Source organism: Dermacentor albipictus, chromosome 4, assembly GCF_038994185.2.
Source record: "Dermacentor albipictus isolate Rhodes 1998 colony chromosome 4, USDA_Dalb.pri_finalv2, whole genome shotgun sequence".
NCBI lineage: Eukaryota > Metazoa > Arthropoda > Arachnida > Ixodida > Ixodidae > Dermacentor > Dermacentor albipictus.
The window spans coordinates 76,096,513-76,118,899 of record NC_091824.1 but is presented as its reverse complement, the minus strand read 5'-3'; the positions used below and the strand labels follow the sequence as shown (position 1 = coordinate 76,118,899).

Genomic DNA, 22,387 nt, shown 5'->3' with positions numbered 1-22,387 from the left:
CTTGAGGTGTGGTGGTGCAGTGCGTAGTTTCTTATTTAAAAAGGATAGTTTTCCTTTGGCTTTTTGAAACACGGTCAAGATATGTGGCTCCCAGCAAAGATTAGACACAAGTTTAACATCTAGGTATTTTATCTGGTCGCATATATAAAGTTAAACAGGAGTATCTTATTTGTGAAAGAAAAGTCATGTGTTTTTGTAGCGTTCACTTTCATGCCCCAAGTGTTGCACCGGGAGTGAATTGTTTGCAGTGAATTGTTGAATTCTATTTGGTTGTTCGAGTTGTGTACGACTGTGTACACGACACAGTCGTCTGCGAACAGGCGCATATAAATGGAGTTCTTAACGAAAAACTGGATGTCGTTAATACACATCAAGAACGAGAGTGGCACAAGAACTGATCCTTGAGGTACTCCGGAGTAGACATCAAGTGGTTGTGAAAGACAATTATCAGTTGTCACGCCCCGTTTACGATTGGTTAGAAAACTGTTGACCCAGGATGTTATTTTATTACTAATACCCAAAGCCAATAGTTTTGCGAGTAAATCCTGGTGCGGGACTACATCAAATGCCTTTGAAAAGTCTAAAAACATTGCATTTAATTGGCCATTATTGTTAAGTACATTAGCTATGTAGCGAGTTAACTCAGCTAATTGGGTTATAGTTGACAGGCCTAATCTAGAAGTTTGTTTGTTTCTAGGCAAGTTATTATGGCCTTAAATATCACGTGTTTCATTATTTTGCAGCATTAGCTCATTAGTGACACTGGGCGGTAGTTATTTAACTCTAATTTCAAGCCCGGTTTATGTATTGGAGTTATAGCAGCCTTGCGCCAGTCATCTGGTAGCACTGATGTTTGAATAGAAAGAGTGAGTATTTTAAATAGACACTTTGATGTCCAGCTTGCGTATCGACTTAAGAATGAGTTAGTAGTCTGATTGGAACCAGTAGATTGGGACCAATAGGGAAAGTGTGCCCTATTACAGTTAATTTTTCCATGGGTATTTTGACAGCGTAAGGTGTTAAAACTGCATTGGTAGCATGTGTTGTAAAAACTGACTGAGTGTAGTGCAAGCCACATCATCTGCGTGGGAAGCCAATGGGATCACGCACCCATGTGATGTCGCTCATCCCGTGGTAGTCATACAGGCACCATTGGCCAATAATGCATGCTCTGTTGTCGCTTTTTCACATTTGTTTTAACCAGTGGATAAGTATTTTATTATTTTCACCAGAAGTGACCTTATGAGGCCTATTTTCAAACTTCACTCCTTCGAAAACCCTTCTAAGGCTTTTTCAACCAATTTACTTCGTGTTTTAAGCCTGAAAACCTCATTTTACCTCTACACTATGCCATATATATGTACTTGTCATTGCCACAAACGGTACAGACACCATCATTCCAAATCTGCCAAAAGGCACAGAAAGCGCTCTGTTCCAAAAACATGGTCTTCAGCGCCTACTAAGTGCTGCCTTTATGTAGTAGACAACAAAGACTGCAATAAATGTGCTCCTCCAGCTCTGTCAAAATGGCTGCCATTTATGTTATAGAACACGAAGACAACACAGCCTTCGAGGTGCTGAAAAAGTTCTGACATCTATGTAGTAATACAAAAAAAGAGTGAAATAACCATGGATTCCAAATGCTGGCACTGCAGCCGTCTATGTAGTAGAAAAAAAATTAAGTGGATGTGCTTCGTCCAAATTGTTTTGAAAACTGGATTATTGCCATTGACGAGCTGAGCTGCTTGAATTAAGGGGTTATAAAACAGGATCTACGCAAAGCTTATAAATTTGTCTCAAATGCCGAGGAGGGAGAAAGAAAGAAAAAAGACCTCTCTCGCTGTTTTATAGCAGATGACTACTGCAAAATTTATTTAAGGATCTCCTTAATTTAAAAGGTAGTCCTATGGCTTATTACGTAATATTGCTATAGTTTGTGTTGAGTAATACCAGAGAAATATGGCAGTGTAATTTACAAAGTCCATTACTCCATTACTGTAGTAGCCTGGAGTGGAATGGCACCTTGTTTGCCAACCGTTCAAGTTGGCATGGCACTCCGCAGAACAGGATCCTGGAAAAGCACACAGAAGATGAAGAAAGCTTGCCACAGTGGCCACATGAAATTAGCATGGACAAGTAGAGGTTAAGAATGGTTGATGTTTTGGGGGGCCACAAGTGTGATACTCAGTGTGTGCGTAGCTTCTGTGTGGGTCTTTGGAGTGCAGCTTCTTTACAGGAGAGGCCTGTTGGGAAGCTAGATTTACGCAGAGTTATCCGTGAACAAGTGCAGTACATCAAGACACTTCATGTTGAATGCAACATCGGCTCCGAATGTTACAGGAAAAGCGGTAGAGGATAGAAAGATGTGGAAGTAGAACAGATGTGCTATCATCAAGAGTGGCACAAAGTAGTATGAAAATGCATAACGAGAAAGGGCTGGTTAACCAGTATCAAGAATAGCAACTCCAGGCAACGCAATCAAAGATGGCCGACATTCTCTGTCAGCAGAGATGAATATGCTTCCACAATTTCCCTCACAGGTTGATATGTTCACCGATATCTGATTATCTTAGGTACAGTCTGTTGCCATTCAGACAGGCACAGTCTGTTGTGCCATCAGCTCCCCTCCCCCCCCCCCCCAGCTGTTCAGCATTGATACAGTTTTTGTATTGATGCCTCTAATCAAGCCAGGCAAAACATGCACGCATTGTCCATTGTCTGAAAAATGCCTATGGTTGGATGTTGTCTCTTTTACAGACCACTCAGAGATGAGCTTTGGCAAGCTGATCAGCACATCCAATGCCTTTGATGGGTCAGAAGTGGTGACTGTGGAAACCAATGGGCCTCTCATCTGGACTATGGAGTTGCAGAGCCGCTGCATCACAGACTGATATGTCACGTCACATGCAGTTGCATTCTCCTGGAGCAGCTGTGCACTTTGGCATTTTTTTTTAACAGGTTTTAACTGTATATACAACTGTTAGGAAACTACCGGTGTTGCGAAGAATTTATATGTATGGATAGTTATTGGCAAAGGTCATCTTTTTATAACTTTGTTTATAGCCATGTTACAAAATAAAAATAGTACAGCTTTTCATTTTTTCTGGTGCACCTTATGAAACATAACACAAAGCGATGTTCAAATTGGTTTGGATTCTTTAAGAAACAGCTTTCTGTTTTTACAGATAGTGATGCCTTGGTGCACTCAGCTGGTGAAGTGAATTTCTTTGTAAATTCTGTGTGCCACCTGTGCAAGTACAAACAGTGCCTTATAAACAGGTGCATGACAAGAGAACAGCTGGCTTCAGTGATTCCTGCAGCTCTTAACTAATTTACAAGTGCGCCAGCAGTTACCTGCAGATCCCCCAACTTTGTACAAAACTCCTGCAATCTCGTGCGAACTCTTTGAACTGTACACACTGATGACAACAAAGATGATGGCAACGTGACAGCATGACAACTGCATGATGGTGATGGTGGAGCAAACTATTTTTCAAGTTTATGAGTGCTGTCGCAGTGGGTGTTGCTTATGGTATCTTTGTCTTATAATTATGCGTGGATCAGGACATAGTGGACAGATGGAGCAAGCTTTGTTTTAAGCTCTTAACTACTGTTGCAGGAAGACTTAAATGTTATTCCCTCTTGATGGAGTGGGTTCCTGCGCCTGTTATGCAAAGCATCTGTTAGGGCAAGTATGTGGCCACCAAGTCAACATAGCAGACTTGAGACTGTGCGGTGCTGCAATTCAGTTTAAAAAACAAGAGCACTCAAACCAGCTCGAAGAATCAAGCCTGAAAATCTTGCGTCATCCTCAGTTGTGTCACTTGTTATGAGAGTAATCACGGGAACACTTCCAAGTGGTTTTGTTTAGAAACTTGAAAGCTTAGCCATAGTCGCAAGTCAATTGGAGTAGCTAACAAAACAGTTGCAAAGGTGCATGTTTCAAAACCTGTTTCAAACAAAGGCTGCCAGAAAGTGCAGCGATAGCTACTTCTGTTACACGTTAAAGCTGTACGTACAGAATAAAGTGGTAAAAGGTGCTTTGTTTTTATTACGACACAAAGTTTGTTATCTCACAAGAGAGCTATGGGGCTGCAAGTCACGGAGAAGAAAATGTGTAGAGAAGCCAGATGGGCAGTAAATTGTGGTAAACTTGGAGTGGAACTACAAACTCCTCGAGTACCTCTTTAGAAAATTGTCGAATGTTCATATAGGCATTAAATTTATCACCACAAGTTGCTATGCCAATTACACAGTCACAACCAGAAGTATACCATCCCCATCTACCCTTGTTTTATGTCAGTGGACTCCTCTCAGGCTTGCACAAATTTTCTAGCCTCATCACACCACCTTTCCCTAGGCTGCTCCTGAATGCATTTTCTTTTCCTTGTCACCCATTCTGCTATTCTAACAGAGTCACCATCATAACAGACTCAGCCCGTTCTATGTCCACTGCAGGACGAAGGCCTTTCTCTGCAACCGCCAATTACCTCCGTCTAGCGCCAATCGATTTCAACTAGTGCCCGCAAATTTCCTAATTTCATCACTCCACCTAGTCTTCTGCTGTCCTCAACTACGTTTCCCTTCTCGTGGTATCCATTCTGTAACCCTAATGGTCCAACGGTTATCTATCCGGCGCATTACACGACCTGCCCAGCTCCATTTTTTTTTCTCTTGATGTCAATTAGAATATTGTCTATACGCGTTTGCTCTCTGATCCAAACCATTCTTTCCGTCTCAACGTTATGCCTAGCAATCTTCATTCCATCGCTCTTAGCGCGGTCCTTAACTCGTTCTCAAGCGTCTTTGTCAGTGTGTCTGATAGACTACAGGTCTCTTATTGCATGATCTAGCCAACTCCCTGTTACTAAATCTGAACAAATATTTGCTACCTACATTTGGGCTCCTAACCCATGCTGGCACCTTGCCATCTCTAAGCCTGAGCAATATCTCGACACTCATTTTATTTTCTTAATGCACTAAACAATGTTACATAGGCTGCTTTGGGAGTGGTAATAACTATTTGCTGTTAAGACTATCGGTCAATTGCAATGCAGATATCCGTCTAGTCTTTTCTGTCGTCTATAGACATCTGCGCCGCAATTCACCAATAAGTTGTACCGACAAGCTCAAACAGCCACATTACTGCTGTTAAGCTATTGCTACAAGGTGAAATTCTGCCATGACAGCATGGCTTTGACGAGGTCACTAGTAAACCACAAGGGCAAGCCATTTACTTCCCACAATACACTAGCAGTGAAACGACAAGGATGCCACATTCTCAAAACCGAAGAAAATATATTTGGGAACATTCGCCGCTGTTGAAATATGTCGTTGTTTGAAGGGACACTAAAGACAAATAGTCAACGTGAACTGTTAAAATGCCATTCCAGAAACCTCGCAGTGCTTCTTTCGTGCCCAGAAAAGACTTAGTCAAAGAGAAAATCGTGTCTGAAGGGTCCACATACTTTTAGCACAATTCAAATAGTACAGCCCGCCCCTGACCGAGAGATTGGCGACGTTGAATATGCCATCACAGCTGTCGTTGAGTGAAACGGTGCACAATAGGCGGTGCTATAGTTACTTGCGCAAAACACAAATGCACGGCGATGCAGAAACCGAGCCAGTACAGTCCATTGGAATCACCACAGCAGTGGCTTTCTATTATCAACAACAATCCAGCCATCCTGCGACATCACACGGACGTGGAATTCTCTGCTACTTGTAATTTGGGCGAGTTTTGCGAGGTAGCAAAACCAGCACAGCACTGTGGTATAACGAATCTACTGAAATGCAATAACACAGGTGGTGCAGAGTCTAGCGAAAATGAAACCTTTCGACAGCCTGCATCATTGTCAAGGGCAACATCAATGAGTTTTTTCTAAACATCAAATAGAAGTTGCATTTTCTTGTCTTAAAATCCATTGCAGTGGTCTTTTTATCACGACAGGTTGAGTACTGTCAACAGAATTACAAGAAGTGCCTATGTGATCAGGCTAGTACTTGAATGTCCCAGGCAAGTCACAAATCTTGTCTTGCATTTACCTCAAGTTCTCTATTACTAAAACTTTGAGACAATAATAATGCCTTATGCGTTCTCGAGCACTAATCTATCACTTTAGGTTCACTTAATTTCCGCCAGAGCCCTACAGCGAGAACAGGCAATAAGGTCTGCAAGTCCCCATCTGTGGAGCAAAGTCACGTGGTAGTACTTGTGCCATCTAGACAAAATCAAGCGTGCCACGACCCTTGCTCATAGCCACTATACTATGCTGCATATGCCAATGCGTGTGATGTCTTCACGCCAATTCTGATGTTACTGCAGTACCATTATCGAAGTTTTGCTTAGTGCTTTGTCACGAATCCTAAAGAATGCAAGAATGTGCTTCCCTTGCATCTAGCTGCTTTTACACATTGTTTCAGAAAGAAAACATTATACTTTGAGCAAGAAAGAAATACTTTGAGATACTAAGAGGCATTTCATTCAAGTGGAACAAGGCTGGTCAGAGTTAAGAAATTTGCGAATGATACAAATGGACAGTATCGTATCAGATACAACAATTCTGAATCACATAAAACTTGTTGCCCTAGTATTTTGTATCATATCATGATACAATTGCAAAGTAGGTTCCATTATACCTGCCAATGCGCAGCAGACGACTGAGTGGTCATGTGGCTTGGCTTGGGCACACATGTGCAATAGTTTATGTTGCACAGTCTGTTACTGTTATCTGCTCGGTGGCCAGCACGTGTGGAAGGCAATGGGGTCGCACAAATTAGCAGTAGTTATGCCTCGACACAGAATCTATGTACATACCTGTCAGCCTGTGAACTTAGTCCCACGGACACATCAATGGAAATGATGTGGAAGTTGTGTAACTTACCTTTAGATGGCATCATACAAGCAGTGGCAAACTTGGAACAGCAACAACTGACATGACAGGTTGTTTTTAGGCACCAGTTCCTTCATCAGCAATGATACTCTTGCCAATTTCGCCTGCTTCAGTAGCTAGTCTGAACTCTGTGAAGGTGTCCCTCTGGCATCCCTTTAAAATAGGGAAAATTCCAAAGGGCATGGTAGGAGACTGATGGCAATACTTTTTGCACACGGTTTGTTTTTTGTAAAACTTGAACATGCGTAACATCGTAAACACAAATTCTTAAACATGATGAAAATTCAGGGGATTTGGCAAGTATGTATGTAGAACTAAAGCCCTGGATTACGAGCTTAAATCTAACTTTTCAAGTGCAAGGATCTAAGCTCAACTGCACGTCAGGCTCTGCCATATGACTTGCTAGGTAAATCATTGGGCTTTACTGTTAATTTATATTGGCAATAATTCCAACGGAAAGTGTGTTAATGGCATAAATTACACCAACATGGCACATAGAGTTCAATGAGGAATTATTCTTTTCAGGTACCATGAGGACAATTGCGCAAACCAAGATAGTGCATAGGAAGCAAAACCAGTGCAGAAAATATTTAAAAAGCATCTCGTACATCATGAAATGCTTCCAATTGGACCTGCGCTGCAATTTTAAGATGTAAAGAGATTGAGTAAAACGAATGGGAAGGTACATGGCTGGATGCCGGCTCTAGATGTCAATTTGTCTTCATGTAGCAAGTTCGCTTTTTTCATTCTTTTGGCAATGCTTTACATCAGGCATATATTTTAAGTAGCTAGATATGTGCTTTCTAAGTATGCTGGAAATCAAGTTGTTGGTTCTCATATCAGACGTTCCTGTAGTGATTTTTCGTATGGAGTTCACATTCCGTTGACTTGACAAAACCCATGGAAGAATTTAAAACTGTTAGTCCACTGTGCAGCTGTACACTTCTCAGAATTTTGAAAATGCAGGAAATGCAGTGAAAATTAATGGAGAGAACTGGCATCTGAAGGGAATGTGCACGTTTACTACAGATATTTTGAAGTTGTTGCGACAGTCGTACACCCATCAAATGATTTGGCAAAACTTTCATCACAGTGCACATAGCTAGCCAAAATTGCTTTGAAGTAAACGTCTTCATACAATTTAATAAGGGCATGTCCGACAACAGAGTCTGCAGAAATAGCTAGTAAACTACAGAATCCCATAATTCACATGCCTCTTTTTAACAAGCTATCCCAGGTACATTTCACAACTTGCAACACACCAACCTCTTCTCAAACTATCAAGCCTACTTCTGCAGAATCCAATCTCTGACATCTCTCAATGAGGTAAGAGCACAGCAACACAGTCATTAACATCCGGACACTCCATACTCAAATGAGCCAAGCGTGCAGAGCACAATTCTGGTGTTTTGTGTACCGTGGCAACAGAAATGTACAACTGCCCCCCCCCCCTCATTGAAAGCGTTTACGAAAGTCTGCAGGTAATGCTTGCAAAGGCCAATTCATCACACTGCACGAATTTCCAGATTATAATTTATTTGATACCACACTTCAAGAAGAAGTCGTTAACAACAAATATTGATCTAAAGCTACATGGAAGATTGCATATGTTAAAAGAACAGAAAATTACCACAAATGACAGCAGTGCAACTGTGCAAGCTATTCTAATGGTATATTTCTTTTCCTGACAACATCAGACTAGCATATTCTTGAGACAACGTCTAGTCTTCTGCACCAGACGTCTCCAAGATGGTGTCAAATGCAAATGGCACAAACATGTGCCCTTCTCCCTTATAGAACTTGCTCTGGAACTCCACCCTGAAAGAAAAGAATGACATTGGACAGTTTTAGTACTACAGCATTTTGGCCATTTGCATAAGATATGTGCAGTTAGGACCCACTACAATCGTATTCTTGGTGAGGCTATCAGTAAAGCTTTCTACTTGATATGGGCATCCCTCTGAAACGGGATGGTGGCACAGGCTACTTAGCTCACTCTTTTAACCTTCCTGGCATATGTGAAATATTTAAATACTTTAAGCTGCATTGTTAAAAGAAAGTTCACTTAATTGAAAACGTCAAATGTCAAAGTACAATCATTCGGACATAAATAGAAGGATTTCTGCAGCAGCAGTGGCTGCTTCTCTTATGCTTAACAGCATCAAAACAGATCGAACTTCACTAATATTTCTTCCTGGAAGAGAAATGAGACCACGTGAACACTGCTATTACCACTGATGTTTTGCTAATATAGTGAGCAGGTTAGGATTCAAGTGAGTGTTTGAGTGTGGCTTTGCCGCACTAGTCATGCAAGCCAACCAAACTCCGGATGCGCAACAGTAAACAGGTACGGTAAGCAGGTAAGCAGTAAACTGGAAACAGGCACTCAATAATACCAATGCCAAATCTAAAAAATTGCATGCATGCACAACCGATAAAGTTGTTCGTTGCATTGAGCACATGTAAAATTTGGACCAACTAGTTCGTAGTATTTGCAAGGGCTCTGCAAGTGTATTCACCAGACAGGGTAGTTAACCAGCAGATCACAATGATGCCAGGTTACAAATTCATCATACTGTGTAACACTTCCAAAGCTTGCTATCCACATACTAAAGCACAATTGCTCGTTTTACATAAAGCCTCAAACATTGCTCAGGCCTGGGTACTATTGTTTGAAAGCATTGCAACACTCCTGCCTACTCATGGCAGGAAACATCCAAGAAGACCTTCGGAGTCATGTTTCGTAACACTGAGCTAATAATCACGGAGGCCAGAATTAACGAAATATTAAATCGATCATTGCAAAATATGGCTGCAACCGAGGCATCTGCTTCAATGCGTGTGCATGCAATGCAGCTGCGCTTACCAAGTTTCCTTAATGAAGAAATAGGCTTGGCAATAAACCAAACTTTCAACTCTTCTATGAACCACAAACCAGCACTGTTATGTCCAACTGCATCAGCACAGAAAGTTCTAGCAGATACATTCACTGCACAGGCTTCAGAATTTAAAGGCGAACTGTAACAAAATATCACCTTGATTAAATTAGTTAAAGATGAGTAGTCTTGGCAAAGCTATTAACTGCCAAAATTTTTTAATAGCAGCCTTTAAACAGCACCTTTAAGCAGATGAAATGTGCACGTAATTGTTAGTAAATATGACATAAATCTCAACATGTTGCCTCCAAGATTTTCACTGCATTGCCTAATTTCCGAATTATGCTGAAAAGCTGCACTGGTCCTCAACATACTGGGTCATACATCACTTCTGCCGAGTGGCAACAGCCTTTTTTTTTCTGGTTTTGGTATCAGGAATGTACTTTTGAGAGCATTTCATGACATATTCACATTTATTCTAATGTAAACCTTCGCAGGAAGGCTGCTCTATATAACATTATCTGAATATAAGACTACTTATGCAGTCCAAAATTTTGTTGAGTTCGCCTTTCAGAAACTCAACAGAGTGCCTACACTACATGCGAGTGGCTCAAAAGGTCAAACTGGTCTCTAGGGCTCTGTTGCCTACAAGACAAGACAGGCCTGAAAACACTAAGTACAGCTCTGGGGATGCAGGTTAGATCAACGATGAACTGCAAAAGCATAGGGGTGCAGGTTACATCAATGATGAACTGTAGGAGCGTACCAGTGCAGACGCAAGGCATGCAGAAAGGCTGACAGCCCTTCCATGATCAGAAGCACGGCCACCGTGAGGAATGCCCAGGCGGCAAACGTGAAGTACATCAGAAAGCCGCCGACCACACTGATGGGCATCAGGCCATTCTTGAGCACCATGTTCCACAACACCTCCGACAGCTCTGCACAACACAAGCACGGAAGTCCTGAACAACAGCTATGGGCCGTGTGACTACTGTGTCCACATTACTGAAAGGAACCTGAGGCAGCAGCCAACCATATGCAACGAAAATTGTGAATGTGCCAAGTAATTTGCTGCACTACTGGCTAGCATCACATATTACAGTTAAGTGCATATGCTATTTTAATTGTGCCTGATAAATAATTGCATGTTTGCTCGAAAGTAGCTAGTGCAGTCACACGGAATGCGCCTTGGATCTAATTTTCCATGTAGTCTCGATCAATACTTTTGCTTGTTCGTTTCATGCTATGACCATACCAAAAAAAAAAAAAAATGCGCAATGGCAGAAACACTTTTCTTGGCAGCCACATGAACCAACAAGCATCGCACAAACAGTGCCGACGATCCCAACAGATTGCAGCCTTCTTCAAGCACCTTATGTCCCTGCATACTTATATAGATGCTGCACATTACATACACCACCTGATGTCAGCACTGCTGTGGATTTCCGTTGCAGTTTTCCCAAACCTGCCTGGTAGAGACTCTAGAGGTTTTAGTTGCATGTGTAATCAAGGCCCGATGCATTGGCAAGCAATGGCTGCTGCTGCCACTCTTCACCACACCAACGTTCTGACAGCAAGTGTCCATGGCCACCAAGTGGAATGTGTTCGCGTTTGCCTGTGCATACATGACAACGTGCTTATTAATTTATTTAGTAAGCGAATGTTTACAGTAGCTAATGCAGCTGATAAAACAACTAACCTTGATTCGTACAGCTGTCTAATAATTTGCTATTGCAATCAATGCTTTGCCTTTTGATGTGTTTGATCCCACAAACAAATCGCTCGTGTCACAAGCAAAACTCACGTGCGTGAGCCAGGCTCAGAGCCCAGAGTCGGAGGTAGGAAGCTGTGTGCGACACGGAGCCCAAGCAGTACTCGATGGTGTGAATCGTCTGGTTGATGAAAATGTCGCCGAAGTTGAATTCGCCAGACTCGTCACCATGACCGCCATGGCCACCGCCACCCACAGCTTTGGGCGGCTCAGGCATCGCATTGGCCGCTGCTCCGTCCTCGGCATCCTTCATTCCGGGATGAGCAGAGCTGGTGGCAGCGCCCTACGCAAAAACGGGCAAAAAAATCTTGAGACTGTCTGACCAACGCATGAGTTATAGAGTACTGTGAAACTTTAACGTAACATACTAAGTGATGGGGTCTAGGTCCCAAGGCTGCACAGTAGGCTATGAGGAATGCTATAATGATGGACTTCGGAAGAATTTTTACTACTTTTGGTTGTTTAATTGCGCACCTAAATTTAAAGGCATTCCTAGATTTTGATCCCGTCAGAATGTGGCCATCGCGGCCCAATGCCCAGGAGCATGTGACAACAGAGACAGAGAAAAAGAAAAACCTGCAGCAACAACATGCTGGCAAAGAATGAAGTAGCTTCAACATGGCACAGTTGATGTTTACCCATAACGGCAACCAAATTTAAATTTTTAAAAATTTCAGGGAGCCTCAACTGCCTTTAGTGCCACACAACAGATTAGCTGGCCAGAACAAGTCTTCTCACTTCGACACTTATCATTTGTTTGCGTAGAGTAAATAACAAAAGTTAATAAATCAGCAAATAACAGTATATACTTGTTTCTAATTAAACCACTTAACCTCATGAAAATCAAAGAGCATGAAAAGAGCTAAGTACAATGGAATCCGACAACATGGGTGCTCTCTTGTGCGATTCTATCTTCCTTTATCACCTTAGCACTGTTTTATTTCAAAAATGTTATCCATCAACTCACGCAACGTGCCATTTTGACCTACTTGCCTTGATCTTAACGTTTTTCTTCTCACTATATATTTGCAAGTTCAAAGTGGGATATCATAAACATTGATATGATCAAAAGCTAGATTGGCCATTTGCATGGCGTCACGAAAGTCATTCTGTTTCTGAAGTAGAGTGCTTGGTCAGTACTTGAAGGCAACTTGAATTCAAATACTAAGTCTTGCAATTTTTCCAGTGTTCCATTCTTTGAAATTTATGCCAACACTAGCCAGAACAGCACAGGGAAGAAAGAGCTTGTCCGTCAGCTGTAGCTGACGGACAAGTTTTTTCTTCCACCCCTCAGTGGTACCTTGACAGCTTACCAGAGCATTTGAATGGCCACCCCCGGCTCTTAATGCCATCTTGTGCTTGTGGCGCAGATAGAAGGGCTTGGCAAGCAGAATCCATGGGATACAAATCACGGCCAGGAGCACCAGGAAGCTCTGCAGGCCTTTCTGCATAGATGTAACAAGAGCGTTGCTGCGTGCATTTCGATGCTGGCATAAGTGACCACTACAGCCTAACTAAGCTTGATGTAGTGCACACAATTCAAAGGCAGCAAGTGAGAGCACGAGACAAAATAGACAACGCACAAATGTAGCAAGTTCGGACAGTTAGCTTGTATTCAGCATTACACAGACACACGAGACAGGAGGCAGGAAACGGTGTCAGCCTGCATTCATTCTGCTTCGTCTATATCCTGCATTGTTTGTAGCAAAAGGTTCAACACAGCACACGAGCACAAGCCATAAGTTCATAAGCAAGCATTTTCCAAAGCAGATGCGTGTTCACTGTGAAATGGGAGCACTACACAAATGAAAACATAGTGCAGCAAAAGATTCACCGAAGATTACGATACTCCCCAATGCAAAATTTGCGCGCAGCTCTATACGCGTTTTCATTTCGCAATATATGCTGGCTGGCGCAGATAATCTACCACATGTGGCACATTACAAATGGAGCAAAATGTGGCATTGACTGCCTCGCTAATCTGGAGATTTCAAGAGCCAGCACGTGGCCAACGTGTGGGTGCGATTCACAGCAGCCACTACCGACAGACCTCCCAGACAGTGCATGCTTCTCTGGCGCCATCTCGTAGCCACTGTCACTGCACTATGCTTTTCTCAAACTTTTGCCATACCCTCCTCCACTTTCCACCTCATGGTTCCGCTGCACCCTCCTCTCCACTTTTTTCCTCACGTCTTTCATCCCCCACTGCACTTCGCATGCATCTTTTGCTGTGATCATTCGATCGGTTACGCCGAGGTACGATGCCGAGGCAGGCGAACGCTCACTGCAGGAATGGGCACCTAATATCTGCGCTCTAAAACGACATTCTCATGTCCCAATTTTCTTGCCTTATGTCATCATTTGTGTACGACTACCATTTTAACATGTACATTTACAAACCTGCACAGTCTTTTATTTTAACTTATACACACATTTTTCACTCATGCACGAGCCCTAACTAAAATTCATACCTAAACTGAAGAAAAAAGTACAGCCTTTGCATGGGACCATGCACTATTCAGGAGGTAAAGACTATATGATGCCCGTTGTCCTCACCTGTCCGTTGTAGAACTGTGCCTGGTAGCAGGGTTCAGTCGGGTAGGAGAAGAGGAACATGTTGATGAGCGTAATCAGGAGGCTGGGTGCGCAGTATGTGTCCTTTCCAAAGTTTATGGTCCACTTGGCAAAGATGATGATCACCAAGTAGCCGAAGATGGAGCAGAGGAACAGCAGCTGAGGCACAAACTCGCACCACACGTTGGCCATGTTGCGGAAGAACCTGGACGAGTAAAACAAATTTCTTCATACAGCTGACTGAGGACACTTACCCAGCCACATATACGGTTCTATACGTCCAGCAGGCGCAGCTAGATTACTTGCGACTATACTTCATAATGCAGGCTCTGGATCAATACAGACTACTGGGAGTTGTTCAAAAGGCACAAAACTGGCCACCTGGTCATTTCAGCTTTCTGTCCATCAACATAACTGGGAACTAAACTCTGAATTATTGCCCTCATGCCTGTACAGAAGAACATCAGCGACAAGTGTATGACGTTATGTAAAGTCTGTAAACAATACAGAATGCCAAAAATGTGAAGCGCACAAACACACAGAAAGTAGCAGCCAATGATGGCACGTGAAATCCAATAAGAGGGCACCCATGTATCTACCTTCACTGTGAATTTTGCAGCTTCCTTAAGTTTTGGTTGTGGAGGCCAATTCCCACAATTTCATTCTCCTACATTCAGCCTACATTGTGTAAGCATAGCATTCTGTAAGGAACACTAAGCACAACAGGCCCAAATCAACGATACACAGGCCTCAAAGAAACAACAAAAGCACAAAGCCGGCATTGCTCTCACCTGTGGTTCCAGAGGCTGAGGAAAACACCAAAAAGCATCTGCGACACACCCAGCACGATGGACATCTTCATTTTGTACGAGTTGGTGAAAGGAATCTTGTTGGTAGCTAGTTGCCATGCCTGCGGCCAGACAGAGATTACATGTTACGAAAACAGTCTGTTAAAGTGCTACAACAAAAGCTTACAGGGTCCACACCAAAGGGGTATGGCGATCCCATAAAGTTGTCCACTGGGTCCAGCTGTTCCTGCTCATTGTAGTCCGACCTGGAGACAGAATACAAAAAGAACAAGGCGTTCATTTAGTTGACGAGTGCTTGTGCAACAGATGGGAAGCCCTATGCCCAAATTGTTACAGTGCTTTAAGTGAAAATATTTAACACACGGAAACTTCTCCTAGACTGCTAGAAGCCAGTGCATTGTCAGTAGTTGCACTGTAGTTCCCAAATATATCCATAGTCTTAAAACACTGCACAATAGGAAAACGACAATATGCATCTTGGGCCACTCGGAGCACACCAGCTGTGGACGCATCAGTGTCTCGTGCCCCAACGATTTGCGCCGATTTGGATCACGAGCAAGATCTCTGGACTTTCAACTTCAATGTTTCAAGTAATCAATATGAGCTGTCATCTCTGACATGACTGATGCTCGTAACACTTTTGCTCTCATAATAATAATGTTTCATGCCCACAGTGCTTTTTATTGAGCAGTGAGCAAAGCAGCAATAGCACTTACTGCAAGTTCTGTGCAATGGTATCAAGCTTTTCAACTGAAGTGGCTATGCAAATCGAGTGAATACTTAACTCACATAAATGTACATTCAAACTGAAAAGTGAAAAGTCATAGCTGCCATGGCTGGCAACAAAGGAGTTATACGACATGATTGACATTCGTGCAGGCCAACACATCTGAGAGGGGAAACTCTGAAGTGTTTCATTCTCAACGAACATTTTTTTCATGATCATTGCAATTACGTTTTCTTCAACAAAGCTTTTGGTACAAGCCCTGCTTTGCAAAATGAACTTTGGGGTATTTTTTTCCATACAAAGTTGACCATAGCTAATATCAATGGCCATATCAAAATTACAGTCCCTTTTCAAGAAATGACAATACACATTGGCTCATGAATATTGCCGGTTTCGGCTTTGTGGCATCAATGTGAAGGACGGCAGACAATTTTTTTTATGAAGGATTACTCGTGTGCAGTTTTTAAAAAAGTCGTAGAAGTGAGTAAAATGGCACGAGTGCACAAATGCCTTGGCCATGCACTCCACAACTGCAAACTTATGCAATCTGTTCAGAAGTACAAATCTTGCCAGAAAAAAATAAAAAGTTTGCAAATAGAAAAAAATGGCACGCACTTCTTTGCAACAAACCAGGACGAGCCAAAGATGTTGAAGGACTTGGAGAAGGTGTCATTGTATATGAGGCCTGTGTAGACGCTGAAGATCCCCATCAGCAGGATGATGTAGCGGCCACCAAAGAAGGTGTTCCAGATCTGTTCACATATAGAAGAGGGCCAGCAAACAAAAATCAAGGTTGAAAAATGCAGCGAGGACATCGGTTAGAGAAAGGAAAAGCTTGTTATAGAAAAGGTGAAAGACCAGAAATGATCAGCAATTCAACAATCAGAAATTACAAATCAGTATATTCATAGACCAATGAGGAGAAAGCCAGCTTGCAACAATTAGCCCCATTAGAAAAAAGAAAAAAAAAGAGTACTATTGTAGTGAACAAGATGCACTGCTGTACAGCCCATCAGCAGTTGTTGGCAATGGGCAAATGGCCTTTTCTTTTAAGTGACCTAGACTATTATCTGTCCACTTGGCATGCAGTTAGTGAAACAGGCACACCTACACAGGAGACCGATGTCAAACCAAAATGCAACAGCGGAGTAGTCGGAGTTTTAGAATTGGAGACCCAAGCAGCTTGGGGACCCAAGAAAATTTCGGGCCACAAGTGAACAAACGCACAACCCAGGCCAGTAGAGTTCTTGCATTCGCGTTGACCCATGATCAAAAATAGAAGACTAGCGCGGATCCCCAAGCCGTCCTAGGTCGCCCTCACCAATGACAATTTAATGATGACAATTCATCAATCTTTTCCTTCTCAAAAGTGAACATTCTCCAAAAAATGTCGTCTTCGATGCTTGTGAAGTCGAGCCATCCTTTGCGAGACATACACTCGCCGCGTTGAAGCACATCACAAGAAAACACCATCCGAGCACTTGGGTTCGATCGGTTTTGCTTGGCCTGAAACAGCATACTTATTCGTAGTACTAACACTGATTATGTTTATTGCATGTTATTTTTGCCCTTTTTGCTCAAAAATGCAGTCTGTTCATTTTCACTTGTCAGAAAAACTGATTTTTTGCTTTCAAGCACCTTTTTACTTTCCCTAATGTGGTGTCCTGAGCGCGAGAAGTGCCGAAAGGCACTAGCACTGAGAAAAGGCATGGCTACAAAATACCGGCTCAGGTTTATCTGCGAAAATGCAGAGGGTACAAATATTACTGGACGGTCAATGAGTAGGTAGGATCGATGAGAGAATATAAAGCAGCACATGCCATCATTTGTGCATCAAATCATCACTCATCACATGCTACTTTCCAGGTTTTTGGCTCATGCGCACCCATACTAGACATCGATGCTTAGATCGTGCGGCACGAGCAAGGTATTTTTAGTGGCGAGGAATGATCAGCATGCTACGATGAAGTTAACTTAAAATAACACAATTAAAAGTGGCACGCCAACCTCATTGTCAGATTTTTCAGCCTGCAGGGCTTTCTCCTTGAGTACCATCCACAGAGCAAACAGGAACATCAGGGTACCATGGCCAGCATCTCCAAACATCACAGCGAACAGGAATGGAAATGTGATGATGGTGAACGGGGCTGCAGCAAGGCAGAGGAACAAACATCACCATCTTTGGCTAAAAAAAAAAAAAATACTTTCACAGCAAGCTTACTGCTTTTCCATAATGTAGATACAATGAGGGCGTGCTCCTTTCAATGAAGCTGTTTGTGTGCACACAGTTATTCCAAAAAATACAAATGAAGATGAAAATGAAGATGAAAATTAGGCAAGCTGCTATCCACCTTAACCCCTTATTGACGAGTATTGCCTATAGCCAACGTAACAAATCACATTTTTTTTTCAGGCCGAGTTTCGCTACTGGTTACGAAGTTTCTGGCTAAATGTATTCGGCCAACACTGAACGATGGGTATCAAGCACCATTAGTAAATTTAGAGAGGGAATAAAAGACAACTTGCTTTCTTTTGAAAGCATGGTCAGAGGAGACAGACCAATGCAAGATTTATGACTGCAGCGGTGCACATATGGGATGTAAAGCAAATGAAATGTATGCCTATGGTTCACATATCCTGAGAGCTGTCTGTAAACATTCAAAGCCATAGGTGGCTTGGGGTAAAACCAACTTTCAGTTTTCTGCCTGGTGTTTCCCCTCTATTTCAGTATTTTTCTTTAGAATTATTTTTTCTTCTCGTTGATTATGCTTATTCCCAATGTATTTTGCGCATTTAGGTAGAAAATAAGCACTTTTTTCATGCATTTATACGTGCTGTCATTGAAGGGTTGAAGCAGCCCAAAGCTATACTGCATGCCAGCACATTCCCTTTCAAGAATCAAGACTGTTAATGTCAAACTTGCTTTTGTTAAATCACGGTCACAATGTAAAAAAAAGAAAAGAAATTAGTTGAAGCAAACAAAAAGAAAAGCACACAACAAGTGGCTCTTAAAGTAGTCATAAAGGACAGTGCAAACAGGAACAAACGACCAAGAAGAGGAAACTGGAAAAGCATTAAGTAGAACTCTGTCAAATTCAACGCCTTCAAGTAAACAACATGTGGGGAATGCAAGCACAAAGAATAAAAAGAACATGCACACATATTACTAAAAGGAAAAAAAGTCAAGGGGAATAAAGATGAAGGGCATGATTCAACTGGATGTAGGAATGCTATCAATAGACAGTGATCTAACAATGCTATCAATAGACAGCATACGCACTTGTGCAAGTTCCTACTCTACATTGCCTGTTTCAAGTCTGCACTATCCATCATGAACATACTATATAACTGGCCATTTTCTAGCCTGCTGCCCTTAAAATGGGTTCCTTGCCAAGTTCACTATGATGTTAAGGTGCTCCGAAGAGGTGATCACTACAGCCCAATGTGTGATAAGTGACAAGTAGAAAGGCTCAGCAGCACACCATAAAGGAAAGTTTGTCCACTGGGCTCACCTGGGTTGACCTCTCGGTAGCTTGGCACAGCATAGGCATCAACAATGTTCTGGAACCCTACAGTGAAACGGTTGGTGCGGCTGTAGGTGGGCGGGGTCTCCTTGGTCTCCATGCGGTTCAAGATCGATGGTACTGTGTTGCCACCACGATCCTGGAGGATGCAGCAAGTTTATACGTAAAGAAAAACGAATGGCCTAACTATTTTCCAACTTCTGGCCATTACATGATCAGTTGATTTACATTAATACTTGAACAGCAAACTGGCTGTGCTCCCTTAAATTAATGTTAGCTTTGATATCCTGCTAGGATTACGTTCTATAGGTGCTTCAGGGCTCAAACTTACCATGAATGGGGAAAATGCTGAATGCCAAAGACCAATGCGGTAATGTCAGGTTCTAATCAAGGCAAGTCCCAAGTAATGTTCAACAAGAATGCAATTTCCAGTTTTCTTGTTTAGGGAATACTGGTCTAATTAATCACAACAAGCGACTAGGACTGATATTAGCTTAGTGAAACTGTTGTTGGCCAGTTCCACAAATGCATAAAAGAGGTCATTAGACATTTCACACTAATGAATACAACTCGATGAACCAAACTTATCTAAACACAAGTCTACCTTCAAATCTTTTAATGGTTGCTTGCTTTTCATAATGGCCACAATGTGACATAAAAGGGTTTCAGGTTGCAACTACAGAATGAACACACACACATGCACACATGCTATCAGAGACTTCATTAATTCAAGAAGGAGGTATTCCATGTAGAACAGTGCTTTGTGCAATGTATTTTTAAATACAGCACACAAAACATGCATCGTATAAGCTCTAAAAACAACTTCTTAATCTATAGTCCCCTTTAGGCTGACAGCTATCTGTTTATTGAGTCGTGCTCACGAATGCGCTGGAGAAAAACTACTATGGTATCAGCATGCTCGAGTTTATCTAGACCTTTAAAAATAAAAAAAAAAAATGCTAGTGCGAGACTCCTTATAAGCTTGTGCTAATTACAGCTGGCCAAAGCTTTGCAAGGAAGAAATCCAGTGTTTTTCCACAAGTTTTCGGTATACGCAGTTTTTAAAAGAAAAGGTTACAGGACAAACAGCTCCATATGGGAAAAACTGTTTCGAAGTGGCAGATTCAAGACTTTGAGAGTGCAATCTCACCTCTCACCCCAGCTGTTCAAGTTTCGTTGGCAATTTAAATCATTTGTCAGCAGCAAGTAGGCCTCACTACAAATTACTTTAGGGACACAGTGCACTGACCGTGCCTCGGTGCAGGGCCATCTGGATCTTCTCAAGGTCAGAGACGGCGCACCAGCACTCGGCAATGAGGCACTTCTGGGTCACATCCAGGTTGAACAGGTTCAGGGCATGGTAGATGGCCTTGATCTTGCGGACCTTCACAAACCAGTTTTTGATGTTCTTGGCCGCAGCCATCAGCACTCTGTGACGGTGGTCCTGTGTCTGGCCCAACACCTGCAAGACGTGAAGGCAAATACAACCCATTCAGAATGTTTGACCCACAGCGCATGACTGCAGATGCAATCTATGAATTAAAAACTGCTGCTATATTACAACATATAAATTACAGTAAAAGTAAATGGACACAAATAGACACTCCATTTTTAAGATGTGCACAAACGATGTGTAACTCTCTGGATGCCGAGTATGCACCCCGCATGGTTCTCCATACCGATTATTGCTACTGCTGTGTACACATGCTATGCAAGCTTCCACAGTTACGTTTGTTATTTAATGCTCTACAGTAAGAAACACTGAAAAATATGTGAACAAATAAGTTTCATTTAGAATATGAAGCAGTGCTTCTTAGTTCAGAACCACAAGTGCCACACAGATTCATTCTTGTGTGGAAAAGTTCTGACACTCAGACATGAGGAGAGTATCACTGCACTTTTCACTCTCACCTGATGCCACATTTAGAGCTCAGCTCTTAATGGCCCATTCCTGTGGCGAGCGTTGACCACATAACCGAGCAAATGAGCACAACAGCGAAGGATGAAAGAGAAAAGCGCAGGGCTTCCCGATGTCACGCACCGTGATGCCGCACAAGACATGTTCTGTGATTACTGCTACCAGATGGCGCCAGAGTACGGCATGTCACCTGTTCACTTCTTTGTCTTTCTTCAGCCACTGCTTTTCATCGGCAAACAAACATTAAACATCATCCTCGACACACGACGCACCTGCATGTATTAGAAGTTTCTTGAATGTTATCGATAGTTCTATTCGTTGGCTGTCGTCCCCAAAGCTTTTTGTAATCTGATTCTATGCGCGATGTAAATTGTGTAGTACTTTCTGGACGCCACACGGGCATCGGGCACCGGCGATTTTTTTGGAACCTTCGACGAGTCGCATATAAAAGCAGACGTGCTTGACCCGCAGATCAGATTTCCCACAATCGCCAACTCTGCTCTCAACTATCGTGCTCGAGTGTTACTCATTTTGCAATGCTTCACTGAATTTGCTACATGCCACACGAGGCAGATTGTCCGCGCCAGCCAATAAATTGCAAAACGGAAATAGATATAGAGCTGCACTCAAATTTCACATTAGGGAGTTTCACAATGTTCAGGTAAGTTTTTTTTTCTTTTTTCTTCTTTTTTTATTTCTTTACAATGCATACTTTGTACTTCTTGTGGTGTGGTGAAACCTGATGTGGGAAAAGCACCCACAATGCCGCTTCAAGGTGCACAGATGTCTGAATGCACATGCAAGCATTCTAGTAATATGAATCTTAAGAAAGAAAAAAAAAACTGAAGTGGACATCTAGTGCCACCCTACTGACAACATTTCTAAACTTGGCCAGCATATTTCGGCTGTTGCTATTCAAACCAACAAAACCTCCCACCCAGCAAATTGCTGGCTTAGGCAATATGGCCCATTTCTTATTACTGGCAGTTTGCTGGCTTTGGCAGCCAATAGGTTAATGCACAGGGAGTAAACCAAGTCATCATAATTAAAATCATGCAGTTCCAGTAAAGTGCTCAAACAGCCAAGCAAAGCAGATGAAACCAGCAACTTCTTGGTTTCCAGCACAACACATAGCTACTTTTTGGCCAATAAGAACCTTATCATAACATGACATATGCGCCGTGTCAGGTCACACAATGTATTTGTGGTTATTTCCATCACACATCTTTGGAAGCCATCCGATTTTTATAGCATCATGTCAAAGCTAAAGCAGTGACAACGTTCTTGGACAGGTT

At 42.3% G+C, this 22,387-nt stretch overlaps 2 protein-coding genes across 5 annotated transcripts in view; one reads left to right on the top strand and one right to left on the bottom strand.

The window, feature by feature from the left end:
• LOC135895875 (thiamine pyrophosphokinase 1) overlaps positions 1–3,097 on the top strand; it is a 31,320-nt gene extending 28,223 nt beyond the window's left edge. Inside the window, exon 7 of the mRNA XM_065424083.2 lies at positions 2,758–3,097. Coding sequence (XP_065280155.1) covers positions 2,758–2,891 — 134 coding nt within the window. The 3' untranslated portion in view covers positions 2,892–3,097. The remainder of the gene's footprint in view (positions 1–2,757) is intronic.
• Positions 3,098–8,412: 5,315 nt separating this feature from the next.
• The window catches only part of Vha100-1 (V-type ATPase subunit a family protein Vha100-1), a 43,840-nt gene continuing 29,865 nt past the window's right edge, over positions 8,413–22,387 (bottom strand). For all 4 annotated transcript variants that reach the window (XM_065424138.2, XM_065424136.2, XM_065424140.2 and 1 more), the window contains 11 exons: positions 20,424–20,636; positions 19,163–19,313; positions 17,658–17,797; positions 16,266–16,402; positions 15,090–15,168; positions 14,906–15,024; positions 14,097–14,319; positions 12,854–12,985; positions 11,574–11,823; positions 10,536–10,707; positions 8,413–8,711 (listed from right to left, as the gene is read on the bottom strand). In XM_065424138.2, the coding sequence (XP_065280210.1) occupies positions 8,615–8,711; positions 10,536–10,707; positions 11,574–11,823; positions 12,854–12,985; positions 14,097–14,319; positions 14,906–15,024; positions 15,090–15,168; positions 16,266–16,402; positions 17,658–17,797; positions 19,163–19,313; positions 20,424–20,636 (1,713 nt within the window). In that variant the 3' untranslated portion in view covers positions 8,413–8,614. The remainder of the gene's footprint in view (positions 8,712–10,535; positions 10,708–11,573; positions 11,824–12,853; positions 12,986–14,096; positions 14,320–14,905; positions 15,025–15,089; positions 15,169–16,265; positions 16,403–17,657; positions 17,798–19,162; positions 19,314–20,423; positions 20,637–22,387) is intronic.